The sequence below is a fragment of the Pleurodeles waltl genome, chromosome 8 (assembly GCF_031143425.1).
Source record: "Pleurodeles waltl isolate 20211129_DDA chromosome 8, aPleWal1.hap1.20221129, whole genome shotgun sequence".
In the NCBI taxonomy this organism is placed as follows: Eukaryota; Metazoa; Chordata; class Amphibia; order Caudata; family Salamandridae; genus Pleurodeles; species Pleurodeles waltl.
Window position 1 is genome coordinate 1,504,062,376 of NC_090447.1, and position 14,804 is coordinate 1,504,077,179.

The window sequence follows — 14,804 nt, forward strand, 5'->3', positions numbered from 1 at the left end:
CCAACCCTTATGTTTTTTTCAGAAAGGTTCTAAGAACATTACTTCTCAAGACTAACACAGTAGGTAAAATTAGAACTGATAGTAAATCTGCAAACATAAGAATTTACTTGCTCATGGTGTGCACAATATACATTTCATAAATCAATAAATGTAATTAATAGAAATCAAAGGTGAATACGTTAATATTAAATCAATTGCGAGAAAAAAGTTCCTATTTGCTAGAGAGATTAGTTATTTCATTAGATGAAATTGGCACTTTATCACCTAAATATTTTCATAGGCACCATCAAATATAACTGTTCTTCAGGGTGGAATTAACAGTTTGTGTTAGACATTTGTGGCTCGCCACCTCTTGAAGCAGCAACAGGTTTAGTGTTCATGCCTAACTGCAGTTTTCCACTGGATCGGCGTACACCAACTCAAGTGCAATGCTGACAAAACAGAAATTCTCTTTTTTGGCAATGCCACCCCAGAATTTGGCAGACTTTCTGGCCCCAAGATGCCACCCGTAGGGAGGCATAATCCGGAACCTAGAGGTCAAATTTGATGACAGTTTGTCCTTTAAGCCTCAAATTAGGTCAGTGGTAGGCACTTGCTTCGGTATACTCCTTAAAAAAGTTCTTACACTGTCTTCACTGCGGAAAAACAGTTATCTAGGCCCTGATAGCCTCTAGGTTGGACTACGGTAATGCCCTCTTTTATGGACTGCTGGAACATTTATTGGATAGGCTTCAAGTGGTCCAGAATGCGGCAGCTCGCCTTCTTCTGAACTCAGAGCTGGGATGTCTCCTCATCTGCCTGCTCTCCGCTGGCTCCCTATCAGGAAAAGAACCTTGTACAAGGCACTGGTATCAAATCACAAGGTTCCTTACCAGACAAGTACGGTCTGTCTTAGAACTAGGTTTATCTTCTATGCCCCATCAGGAAACCTGAGGTCTGTTAACAAATGATTCTCAGTGACTCCCAGAATTTGATGGGTCAGAGTGACAAGAAACTCACTTACTTGCCTAGGTTCAGCAGCATGGAATCAGCTCCCTCTTGAGCTCTGCACATTGAGTAATGTTGCAGCATTTAAAAAAAGGCTGAAAACCTGGCTTTTTGTGCAAAATGTTTCCTTCTCATTTGACCTGTGCTAAGTGCCGGGACCCTCCTTGGAGTAGCTGCAAGCATTACATGTCGCTTTCATCATCATCGTGTGCGCCGCCGCACTAACCTTTGTGCAGTTGGACGCCTTGGGCTCCAGCCCTTCCATGGTCACCAGGTCCTTCAGTAAACTGCTCTCTTGATAGCCTCCCTTGAGTCCTTCCAGCTTGAAGTTTGCATGTGGTCGCTCCAGGATCAGCCGCACGCTAACAGCAAATCCCGCCATGTCGATGGCAAATGGGCGGCTTGGATCGAAAACGGTTTTCCAGCCAACAACTTTCCCTGTTGGGTCGAGTTTAGGAGACTCGTACCTGAGACCTCCAACGAAGGCCACAGGCCATACTGAGACCCTCCTTGTGTATCGCATCTGCAACAGAGAAGCAAAGTTATGAGCAGTGGCATATGCTAACAGAAATCAAATCGCTGGCGGAAGTGACATCACAAGTCGTTTGACTCAGGAAGAACGTAGTTTTAAAAATCCTTGGGGCCTGAAGAAGGACCGTAGTAACTATTTTGTGCGATCTGTACTAATGATAGAGCGTTCCGTCCTAATAAATTACCTGTATTTGGACGCTCTTGGGTCGATGAATCTTTTGACCAAGTGGGGCTCTCTTCACCCGAGATTAGTCAATTTAATCAAATCAATAATCAATAACGAACATAAGCAATGCACTGATCAACATAACACTTCACAATTAATCCAGAAAACATTTCGGCGAACCATGACCTTTCGGCCATGAATAACCACACCAGTTCATTCAAAGTTAATGAATTTATTTCCCTATATTAACAAAGCTAGCACGATATAAATGTGTCTCAACACCAAATGATATATGTAAATGAACATTAATAGCTGTCCATAACGGCGAAAAGATGCAATCTATGCAGCATTTGAATAACAATGCATTCGATAATAGCAACGCAAACCACTAAAACTATAATCTGTAATGGGCTAATTGCATACATTAGTCAGCATAACAAGGTCTCAAATTGCATCGTGCAACAAATGAATCCTCATCTAACCTCAAATTAGCATCTGCATGTGGGACTTCATGCAAAAAAAACAATTTAGCAACATTGATTTGGAAAACTCCTAACTAGGGCTCTTATAAAAAATCAGCAGTTGGTTACCTAAAAAGAAACACAATGCAATTGTACATTTTCCTTTCATATTTACCAAATTCAATCAGCATTCAAGGAAGTCTTCGTCTCACAGGTACCGGTTTCGATCAGCATGGGACGGGGCAAAGGGGGCAGGGTGGACGGGGCAATTGCCTCACAGCGGCAAGATAAAAGGACAAAACTACTACATTATGCAAAGGGGCAAATCAAAGTTTAAAGTCTCTAGGGCGAGAATTACTTAAAGTCTCTTTCTCTCGATTAGAGAAAGCATCAAAGTCTCATTCAAAATGGCGTCGAACATCAATTGGCATCGTAGAAGATTGCAAAATGACGAGGTCGGCAAGATGGGCCATAATGGCTGCAATGGGCAATAATGTCCTCAATGGGTGCAGTGGGTAATGGCCGCTTTCTTCTTGTGCACCAGGTTTAAATAATCAACAGTTCAAATCCAGTAGGGTCTTCCATTGGAGGGTTCATAGGTTGGCTTCAAATTGTCCAATCAAAAACAACAATTTACAAGCTTCTACCTAGGCCTACATTATCCTTGGAGTCGGGAACGTAAGTTGCAACATATTTTACCAATTAACTCACTTTCAGAGCTTCCATTGTCTGCACCTGCAGATTGACCTTGGAGCAAAGAAGAAGATGCCAGGCTGGCACGAAACCTTAAAGATAAGCATGTGAACCGATCTCACTGGAAAAGTACAGCTTCAAGCAAGAATACACGTTTTATTAGCACATTAGAAAAACACGAGCATCTAAACCGTGAGACAAGGCAACTAGGCCGAAGCCTCCACTAAAGTTATGCTAAGTTAAAACATTTCAAACAAGCAAATCATGGCACACGTTTACGGTTATGTCAGATTAGTACAATTCTAATACATCACGTTATATAAAGCACGCTTATAAATGTTGGCGAACTACTCTGAGGGCACATTTGTCCCCGTACAATCTTTATTAGTTCGGTTAAAGTCACACTTGATTATTGCGGCACTACGTTTATGCGCTAATAAATGTAAAACCTTCGTTTCTGCGTCATCAATCCCTCCTCTGATGACTATTTGTCATCACACAAAACTATTCCCACAAATTTTATTCCATTAAAATTCTGTCAGTTCTCTTTGCCTTTTAGTTCCCCTTGTTCTTGCCTTGTATTCTTCTGCCATTCTTTTCATCATTTTCTCTTCCTTCCTTCTCTTAATTCTTGCCATGATCATTAGTATTCCCCTCTTTATTCCCCAAATCCCAAAGATGCAAATTAGTACTATTAGTATTCCCTGTATTATTTTTAGTAATATTCCATTCCAAATGCCACCAAGCCAATTTCCCACTGAAGCAACTCCCTTTCCAACCTTCTCCCAAACTCCTGGTTCTTTCAATTCCTTCAAGTCTGCACTCTCTTTTGTTAGATTCGCAAGCATTGTTTTAATCTTCACACTGTTGTCTGGTATATACGTGCAACAGTGGCGCGCACCAAGCATTTTGCAAACGCCGCCATCCTTTGCTAAAAGAATGTCTAGGGCAAGCCTGTTTTGAAGAGTCATAGCTCTTTCTGCTGCAAGTTCAGCATCCATCAGGATTATAGCACCTGAAAAATTTGTCAACATGTTATCCACTATAGTAGACAACTTTCTTATTTTGATGGAATTCAACACAACTCCCAATGAAGGAATCATGGCTCCAAATATATCTCCTACCACAGCAGCTGCAGTCTCTCTTTTCTGGATACGATGAGATCCAGACGTCTTTGGAATCGCCGATAGGTCATCCAGTTGATAAACCTTTGGGAACACTATACCCAAATAACATCTCCCCCACCATCCCTTTGGAAGACGATAATAGGCACTATGCCCACAAATGTAATATACACCAGGTATGACAGGGTCAAGTCCGTTCAGCATGAATGTCCATTTGGCCTTAAAGATAAACGTATGTTTACATTCACTCGCTCCCACGAAAATGTTATCATAATAAGATTCACCATGATATATACAAAATTTCCCTACATGCCAAGCGTCTAAAGCTATTTTTCCTTGTGTTTTTATTGCGGCAAAAGCATAATTATCTACTGAAGTCCTCTTACTTAGCTCTTTTTCTAATTTCGCATTCATTTGTGCCCTTCTGTCATCTGTGCGATCTAAAAAGCTTATTTCTACTGCAGAGAGCGAGCAGGTAAGGTTTTCCCTATGAGCGTGAGCTGTTTCAAAAGGTTGCATTGGCTCGAAAAATTCCCTCATTATTTTAGCATCCCAATCTTTAGCAATCTGGCTTAGTTGCGTTATTATAGGAACATATGCAAAGGTAACATCATAATTTGAATAAAAATACTGTATGTTAGTTTGACCATAAAATCTAGAAGTTACTAAACTACATGTAATCCCATATGTAAGAGGCATGTGGTGATAAGTCACCCCTTCCGTTACCGATGTCGGTATCTGTGTACACACATAACAATCCTTCGCATCCATAGTCTCAACATATTCTGTTAGTAGGCGATAGAAAACATTATACGAAAGTTCCTTCTTATCATGCAAGTGTCTCTCATCTAATTCTAGTCTTTTCAATGCGGTTAGTTCAGTGACAGTAACAGGAGCAGAAGTAGAAGCATCAATTTTCTCATTCTCACCCTTACCACGCGTTGCAAGCACTATTGCCATTATTATTAGTACACATGCAGTTATCAAGCCTATACACGCATATTTACAATATTTCACTCTACTGTTTTGTGTAGCGTACTTAGTCATGATCTGTATAGAATCAGAGAGCTAGAAGCACTTATAAAGAAACGATTTAGCAATTAGTTACAAAGCTGAACGAGCGCAATGTTCACACAGTTTTCTTCAGGAGCCCAGTCACTTATCGGTTAGCAGCATTTGTCTCAATTCGGCAATAACTCAGTCTTTTATCAGTTAGCAACGTTGTCTCAAATCAGGTTTAAGAGTCAATCAGGTTATCAAAGTCTTATCAAGTTAGCAAATGTCTCATCCGGTTTAGCAATGTCTCAGCTGGTTGTATCACGTTAGATTATAGCAAGCAATGTCATTTATCACCCTTTCAATCAATAGTGTCCATAAAACTTTTCTTTTCTATTGGTATCTCTTCTTCTTCGTTCTCGAGGCTAAGAGATACAAATTCGTCGGTCCAATCGTCATTGACTACATATGCCCATTCTGGACCGGAATATCTCCTGTTTGGTATCCTTTTCCTTTTCAATTTTGCATCTCTCTTCGATTCTGCCTCACTGGTACTTTCCTCTTTGGCCAAGTCTTTTTCTTCACTTGATGTTGGTACCACGACAGACACTTCCTTTCTTTTCTCTTTCACTCTTGGCCCTTCACTGTCGTTCAACGTTTCTCTAGTTCTTAGTTTTACTGGTGATATACTTGGTCTTCTCTTTGCACTGTGTCCACTTGATGGACCTGCGATCTCTTCTGAGGAAGTTTGAACAGTTTCGTTCTGTTCTGCCTTGTCCCCTCCTTCTGGGGAGTCAATCAGGTTTTCCTTTTCTTTTTCTGTACCGTCTGCTTCTGGGAAAGCCCTCCTCTGATCAGGCTCTCCTGCTTCTTCACCTCTTTCGAGCCCTTTGTCACCGTTACTTTCTTCAGGCTCTTTGTTACCTTCAGCTGCTTCAGGCTCTTTGTTACCTTCAGCTGCTTCGTCGCTGTCTGAGGTTTCTCCTTGGTCTTCCCCAAGTGAATCGGTTGTTTCGTCCTCAGAGAATATTTCTCTCTCTTCTATTTCTGCCTGTTCGCTTCTAGTTCTGTTTTGCTCTGTCTCAGCGCTCGGCACTTTGTTATCAGGTACTGGCAGTTTCAGCGCTTCAACTTCCTCATCTGTGGGACACAACACCTTCTTTGTATGACTGGCGTGAATCCAGTTGGGAACTCCCGCACACTTCACAGCGGTAGTGGTCGTCAGGATCACTTGGAAAGGGCCTTTCCAACGGGGTTCCAGACACGACTTCCTCACGTGCTTCTTTATCACGACCCAGTCACCTGCTTTCAGTGTGTGTCCTGGACCTTGGATCGGTGACAAGGTGGTTGCTTCCACCTGGTGGGAGAAAGAGCGAACCACGTCAGCCAGACCTTTGCAGTAGTCTAACACCATATCATCTGTAATATTCAAAAGCGCGTTTGCGGGAACTGCAGGAAGTCTCATGGCCCTGCCCATGAGAATTTCGTGCGGGGACAATCCACTCTTTCTGTCAGGGGTGTTTCTCATTGACATTAACACCAAAGGCAATGCGTCAGGCCATTTCAAATTTGTCGATGCACATATTTTCGCCATTCTTGATTTCAGTGTACCATTCATCTGTTCCACCAGTCCTGAGGCTTCAGGGCGATAGCTACAATGCAGTTTTTGCTCAATGTTCAGCGCTGCGCAAAGTAACTTTATCACCTCGTTATTGAAGTGACTTCCTCTATCTGATTCTAAAGAGATCGGGAATCCGAAACGTGGTATCAACTCCCTCAACAATAGTTTTGCAAGTGTAAGGCTGTCATTTCTACGTGTGGGGTATGCTTCAATCCAGTGACTAAAAATGCACACAATCACCAACACATACTTCAGACCTCCATGCACAGGCATCTCAATAAAGTCCATCTGCATTCTGCTGAACGGGCCACTCGCCCTGCCAATGTGGCTCATGTTCACAATCGTTCCCTTTCCTGGGTTCATCTGCTGACAAATGACACAACGATGGCAAACTGCTTCTGCAACTTGACGGAATCTGGGGTTAAACCAATCAGTTTTGAACAATCTTATCATGGCATCTCTCCCTAGGTGAGCCTGCCCATGATAGAACCGCGCTAGCTGCGATAAGAGACTATTTGGTAAAACAAATTTTCCTTCATTTGAAACCCATAACTCATCTGGTCTCCTTGTACATTGTGACTTAATCCAGGAAACTCTTTCATCCTCCCTGACGCTATTCTGTAATGCTTTTAGTTCATCCATTGTATCCACGACCTTCAAGGCAAATGCTTCAGCTGGTTCGAGTTCTGGTTCACTTATCAAATTCCATTCATCCCTGAGCAATATACAGTTCAAGGCACAAAATCTTGCGACTTGATCCGCATATGCATTTCCCAGGGAAACATAGTCCTGTCCTTTTGTATGAGCACTACACTTTACCACTGCAATTTTGGCTGGCATCTGAATGGCGTGTAACAATTCCCTTATTCTCTCCCCGTTTTTCACTGGGGACCCTGAAGAGGTCAGGAAACCTCTCTGTGACCATAGTTGCCCAAAGTCGTGCACAATTCCAAACCCGTACTGACTGTCAGTGTAAATGGTAACCTTCATCAATGTAGACAGTTGGCATGCTCTTGTAAGGGCTACAAGCTCTGCTACTTGTGCGGAATAGACTCCTTGAAGCCAGGATGCTTCCAAGACACCTGTTACAGTACATACAGCATATCCTGCTTTCAAAATTCCCAACCCATCTCTTAGACATGAACCATCAACAAAAATAATATGGTCATTTTCATCAAGCTTAGTATCCCTAATATCAGGTCGGGGTTTTGTGCAAAATTCAGTCACCTGAAGGCAGTCGTGCTCGACGTCTTCAGCGTTCTCAATTTCAACATTTTCACCGGGAAGCAAGGTTGCTGGATTCAACGTAGTGCACCTTTTCAGCTGCACATTCGGTGAGCCCAGAATTATTGTTTCATACCTTGTGAGTCTTGCTCCAGTCATGTGTTGCGTTCGGGAGCGGGTCAAAAGTATCTCAACTGAGTGAGGGACCATGACTGTTAATGGGTGTCCCATCACTATTCCTTCACTCTGAGTGAGGCTGATACCAACTGCTGCTACGGCGCGCAAACACCCTGGCAGTGCTGCTGCGACCGGATCCAAAGTAGCTGGAAAATACGCTACTGGTCTGTTTATGCCACCATGGGCTTGGGTCAAGACAGACAAAGAACATGCATCACGTTCATGACAAAACAATGTGAAAGGCTTTGTGTAATCAGGCATACCTAAAGCTGGAGCCCTGCACATGCATTCTTTCAATTCAATAAAAGCATCCATCTCATCTCCTTTCAGCTCAATTTCATCCAAGGCATCCTTCTGAGTCAGTTTCAGTAAAGGCTTTGCTAGAGTTGAAAAGTTGGGAATCCACTGGCGACAGTAGCTCACCATCCCCAAAAACTTCCTCACCTCCCTCCTCGTCTTTGGTGGACTCATTTGAAGTACACTTGTTATTCTTTCCTTCATTATTCTCCGTGACCCTTTCTCTATTTGATGACCCAAGTATTTTACTTTCTTCTGACAGAACTGCAACTTTGAAGGAGACACCTTGTGTCCATTCCTTCCCAAATGGTTCAGTAGAGCAATGGTGTCGGCTGTGCAGCCACTTTCTGTCTTAGATGCAATCAGTAAGTCATCGATGTACTGTACTAGGGTTGACTCGAATGGCAATTCTAACGCTTCCAAGTCTTTCTTTAGAATCTGATTGAAAATTGACGGTGACTCCGAAAACCCTTGAGGAATTCGACACCAACTGTAAACTCTGAAGAATTTGAAACAAAAGAGAAATTGGCTGTCCTCATGAAGAGGCACCGAAAAGAATGCTTGTGACAAGTCAATGACTGAGAACCACTCGGCATCGCAAGGGACTTGAAACATTATCACAGCTGGATTCGGTACTACAGGGCAGCATTTAATTATGATGTCATTTATTTTCCTCAAGTCCTGCACGATTCGGACCTTTCCACTCGGCTTTATTAGTCCCATGATTGGTGAATTACATGGACTGCTTAACACTTCTTTCAGTACTCCCTGTTTTACAAACTCGTCAATGAGTTGGGCGACTTTCATGAGGGTGTCTTGTGCCATGTGGTATTGTGGGGTCTGGGGAAAGGTTACATTGGGTTTTACGGTCACTTTCACTGGTTCCACTCCTTTCACCAATCCCACCTCTTTTCCTGTCATATCCCACACTTCCTTTCCGACTGTTTCCCGTAATTCAGCTGGAATATCTTCTTCAGTTATCATCGGAAAAAGGTTAATCAGAGGATATTCTTCATCGACAGTTTCCATCTCATCCCCTTCTACACTGTCCTCTTCTTCCCCATCACTGCTCGTCTGAATTCTAATTCCATCGTTCGAACACATAATCGAACATCCCAATTTGCACAATAGGTCTCTCCCTAACAGTGCTATCGGGCTTGAGTCACATACCACAAAATTATGTGACCCTTGATAGTTACCAATTCTGACTTGTACTGGATCTGTGATTGGGTTCGTCAGGTGCCTGTTTGCTACTCCCACTACTTGAACTGTTCTCCCTGAGAGTGGCAAATTTGGTACTTCAATGCTCCTAACAGTTGAACGTGTGGCTCCTGTGTCAACCAAGAATGAAACACGATGACCCATAACTCTTCCCTCCACATATGGACCCTTTTGATCAACTTCCAAGGATGCTGCAAGCACACAATTTCCCTCCTCATCTGAACTTTCACTCTCCCATACATTGTTTATTCCATTCTCACTGTGTAATGGGAACTGTTGTACGGTGCCATTTGTATTCATCACCTGACCCGAGACCTGTGGAGGAACCATCACTTGCTGCTGACTCACTGGTGCCAAAGGTATTTGCATTTGCTGATTAGGTACCATGGGAAACTGCTGTTGCATTGGCTGCATTTGCGTCATCTGCATACGGGGCATCTGCATCTGCTGCGGCTGCATGGGCTGTAATCCCTGCAGCTGATTTATGGTCTGAAAATGTGGGTTTGGACCTCTCATTTTCGGTCCCCTCATTGTCTGGAATGCATTGACATCATTGTTTTGCTGACCAACACCTGCACCTTCCTGCATCACCATCGGGCACTCGCGTTTCCAATGCCCGACGATTCCGCACACGTGACACGGCATCACCCTTTTCATTGCCTGCACACCATTCGGAATTGCAACAGTGTTCAAATCCGGACCATTACTCCCAAAGCCTCCTCTGCCTCTGCCTCTCGCCTGTGGCTGAAACACCATGTTTCCCTGCGGCTGCGGCTGCGGTATCTGCTGTTGGAAACCTTGCAACCCTTGCAGACCTGTCTGAGCTGCTTTAAGTTGCATCACCATCACTTTCTCTTTCAACCTTTTCTGTTTCACTTCAATTTCGTCGCTACAGTATTTCGCATAATTCAACACCTCATCAATAGGTTTCGACTGCCAACAAATCAAATGCGTCTTTATCATCTGACTTATCTCTGGTCTCAGCCCTTCCACAAATCTAAACACAAAATGAAGCATGTCCTTCGCCTCTATTGTTTCCGTGCCACTGTAGTTCTTGAACGCCTTCAACAACCTCTCATAGTAACCATGAATCGACTCTTTAGCCTCTTGGGCAGTTCGATCAATCTTCTGCCAATCCACATTTTTCACGGCAACCTTCGTCTTCAAATGCTCAATCACCTTATAGTACAAGCTCATTACCATAGGTGATGGTGCACCCGTATCCCTGTCTCTCTCTGGTTCACTTGTCGGCCAACCTACAGCCCTTTTGCAGTCTTCCCACAAATCTGCCGGAACCACAATCTCAAAGAGGGTGTTCAGGTCTTCCCAAAGACATTTTGCAAGCTTCACAAACCTATCAGTCTGTTGATACCATTCAATCGGTTTCTCTCTCAGTTTGGGAAAATCATCCGTAAAAGACTGAATGTCGCTTCTGTGCCACGGTACATGTATTAATTTCCCCCCTGCTGTCTCCCTCATTGGTAACATGGTTATTGCATCACTACTCTGTGATCTTTTCTCGTTGTGCTCTGGGACACTGTCTTTCCTCTTTTCCTTTTTCTTTGCCCATCTGCTTTCCCATTTGTCTAAGCACCTCCACACTTGTGCACTCTGCAGCAATTCTCTAAGGTGCGTTTTCATGCCTGCTGACCTCATGTGTTCAAAGTCTGTGGTCCCGAAATCCAATCTATAGCTCCTGCTCAAGTGTTTTGTCTTGTCTATCTCAACCCCGTTTTTGTCAGCTATTTCTTGCAACCTTTTATGTACCTTGTTCACTTCTCTCGTAATCCTAGGACATAGATACCTCAGCTCTTCTTCCGAGTAGGACTCTAACCTATTCAAACCCATAGTCCCTTCCACCAATTCTTCTGCTTCCATGTTCAACCTGACCTTATTCAGATAGTCTTCTCCCTTCCCACTGGCTGAGCTTTGTGTGGAATTCAGACTGTTGAACCACTGTGTCAGCTGTTGCGCATTCAACCCCATCAGTGTAGCATTCACATCGACTGCCATTGATGGTTGCGGCAACTTTTCAGTGTTCGATGATAGCGGTATCATCAGTGGGGGACTCGACCTCACCACTGTTGACTGAGCACATATGGGACTAAACTCCATCAAGGACCCAGATCCAGTCGGCAGAGCCGCTATCGGAGTTGTCTCTGGAGTGTTTTCTATGCACCTCCTTTCCGTCCCACTCTGCACCATTGATCCTTGACCGCTCATACCTGAGTTAGGCTGAATGCACAAAGGTACTGGTGGACCTACAGTAATGGGTAGGGATATCGCATCTGGGTTCTGTCCATTCCCCAGGTTCTGAGGCATGTTCATTCCCACACTATGGGTCATCATTGCCGGCATGCCCGTCTGACTCCCCGTCATCTGAGCATGTGCGGTTCCCCCCTGCATCTGCTTTTCAGGCATCAAAAACTGGGTTGATTCAGCTTGTGCCAATGTTGGGTTGCGACCATTCTGTACTCCCATTACAGTTGGATCTAGAATCATTCCCGTACTGTTGTCACTGCTGTAGTACCTTGGGACCTGCAGCTGATAATTTTCTGCTGTTTTCAATATAGGCACATCTGGATATATTCTCCTAATCTGCGGGGTGAACAGTAAACTCGGGTCCTTAGATCCCGATGGCATTTCTGAACTCGGTGTTTCATTATTCTGTACTGGTGCCGGAGGGGCAGAACTGGTACTTGGACCTTGTTCACTCTCTGCATAAGGTGGTGGACGGTCGTTCAGCAATTGCATGATGAACTCCTCATCCTCTGACTCGTCTTCTCTCCTTAACTTTTCCTCGTCCTCTCTATCTTTGGAACACCTCCTGTTTGTCTTACAGGTAGCTTTCTTGCCTGTCGCCTCTTCTTCCTTAGCAATTGCGGGAAACAATTTTATCCCCTGCAATATATCTGACCTCCACACCTTCTGTGCATTATCCCACCTAGCGTCCGCTAGTGTCTTTTCTACCTTTCTTATCCTGGTCTCGAACTTCTTTTGCTGTTGCTGTCTAGCCATTAGTTCCCAAATCGCTAGAGCCTCAAACTGTGCTGGCCTTGGAGGTACCTTCATGTCGTACATCGCGAATCTCAAATTCTCTAGGATCCTTATATTGAATGTCCCATGGATCGGGAACGCTACGCTCCCATGTCTCTCTGTCAGCTTGTGCCATTGCTTTAGCCAAAGGCACGGAGCTACCCCCCTTTCCTCCATTACAATGTAAGCTGGTGTACCTTCGGGTGGCGTCTTCTCTCCTACGCTTGCTTTAATGTAAGACTCCCCCTTCATCGCACTCTTTAATGCTTTAAAAAATTTCATTTTCTCGTCTTTTATTTCACAAAGTTTGTAATCAATAAGTGACTTTAATTCCCGGAATACTCTTTGCTTGCCTTTCCCCTTCCAATCGAGCCCCACGGACTGCGTCCAATCCGTGCGCGGCCCTTCTTTGCAACCAACCTATCCCAGCGCGGCTCCTAGTGACGTCACACTCACACACACTGCGGCTGACAAAGCCTCGTGGCTTGTCCTCCTTCACTCCGCTCCTCTCGTAACAACTTCTGGCATGTATCGCGAGCAACCAAATAATAATAAAACAGATCTGTCGGTTTACTACAGGAAGGGTAACACAATCGCTTCAGGACCTTAGGGATTTTTCACTAGCCTCGGCAGTTATTCCATCTTTCTCGGTCCCCACTTTCGCAAGCAAATCCTGACCCGCAGACTCTGCTCTCAACTTGTCAATGATCTATTCTAGTGCACTTAGAATTTGTCAAAGCCCGAAGTCGAAGTTTTCTTTCACTCCCTTAACACACGTACCGACTCGTTGACCACGCCCGGTCAACCTATTAAACCGACCAGACCACAACATAAAACAAGTGTCTCATACACTTTTCAACATACTCCGGAGTCTCTTGACCTCGCAGGGCCCGTCTCAACAACAACAACCACGTGGACCTTTTTCTGCACAAAGCGCCACATGCACATGAAGTTCGACGACTTCCCTACTCTCACACTCGGAGTCGCACCTCCGCTATTCTCTAAAATCCTCGCAACCTTTTCAAACAATCTGCGGCAATGAGCTGTGCAAGCGCAAAACCCTGACTTCACTCATACCGTCACTAGTACCGCCAACGCCGATTTCACACCTCCATTCTCTCCATTCGCAAGCTCCGAGATCCCGGGAAAGTCGCGGGGGACTTAGGGCATCATCATTCTCTCAATCTGTTTTACCCAAGAAAAATCTAATTCAACACCATATACCTCTCGAGTGGGGTCTCAAAGAGCGCAACCGTTACCTCTCGAGCGGGGTCCCAAAGGGCGAAACCGTTACCTCTCGAGTGGGGTCCCAAAGGGCGAAACCGTTACCTCTCGAGTGGGGTCCCAAAGGGCGAAACCGTTACCTCTCGAGTGGGGTCCCAAAGGGCGAAACCATCCTCTGCTACCATCTACTGATAGAGCGTTCCGTCCTAATAAATTACCTGTATTTGGACGCTCTTGGGTCGATGAATCTTTTGACCAAGTGGGGCTCTCTTCACCCGAGATTAGTCAATTTAATCAAATCAATAATCAATAACGAACATAAGCAATGCCCTGATCAACATAACACTTCACAATTAATCCAGAAAACATTTCGGCGAACCATGACCTTTCGGCTATGAATAACCACACCAGTTCATTCAAAGTTAATGAATTTATTTCCCTATATTAACAAAGCTAGCACGATATAAATGTGTCTCAACACCAAATGATATATGTAAATGAACATTAATAGCTGTCCATAACGGCGAAAAGATGCAATCTATGCAGCATTTGAATAACAATGCATTCGATAATAGCAACGCAAACCACTAAAACTATAATCTGTAATGGGCTAATTGCATACATTAGTCAGCATAACAAGGTCTCAAATTGCATCGTGCAACAAATGAATCCTCATCTAACCTCAAATTAGCATCTGCATGTGGGACTTCATGCAAAAAAAACAATTTAGCAACATTGATTTGGAAAACTCCTAACTAGGGCTCTTATCAAAAATCAGCAGTTGGTTACCTAAAAAGAAACACAATGCAATTGTACATTTTCCTTTCATATTTACCAAATTCAATCAGCATTCAAGGAAGTCTTCGTCTCACAGGTACCGGTTTCGATCAGCATGGGACGGGGCAAAGGGGGCAGGGTGGACGGGGCAATTGCCTCACAGCGGCAAGATAAAAGGACAAAACTACTACATTATGCAAAGGGGCAAATCAAAGTTTAAAGTCTCTAGGGCGAGAATTACTTAAAGTCTCTTTCTCTCGATTAGAGAA

The 14,804-nt window shown here is 44.0% G+C and overlaps 1 protein-coding gene across 3 annotated transcripts in view; it reads right to left on the minus strand.

The window, feature by feature from the left end:
* The window catches only part of LOC138248832 (galactosylgalactosylxylosylprotein 3-beta-glucuronosyltransferase 1-like), a 430,422-nt gene that overhangs the window by 37,611 nt on the left and 378,007 nt on the right, over window positions 1-14,804 (minus strand). For all 3 annotated transcript variants that reach the window (XM_069202775.1, XM_069202777.1, XM_069202776.1), the window contains exon 4: window positions 1,214-1,510. In XM_069202775.1, coding sequence (XP_069058876.1) covers window positions 1,214-1,510 — 297 coding nt within the window. The remainder of the gene's footprint in view (window positions 1-1,213; window positions 1,511-14,804) is intronic.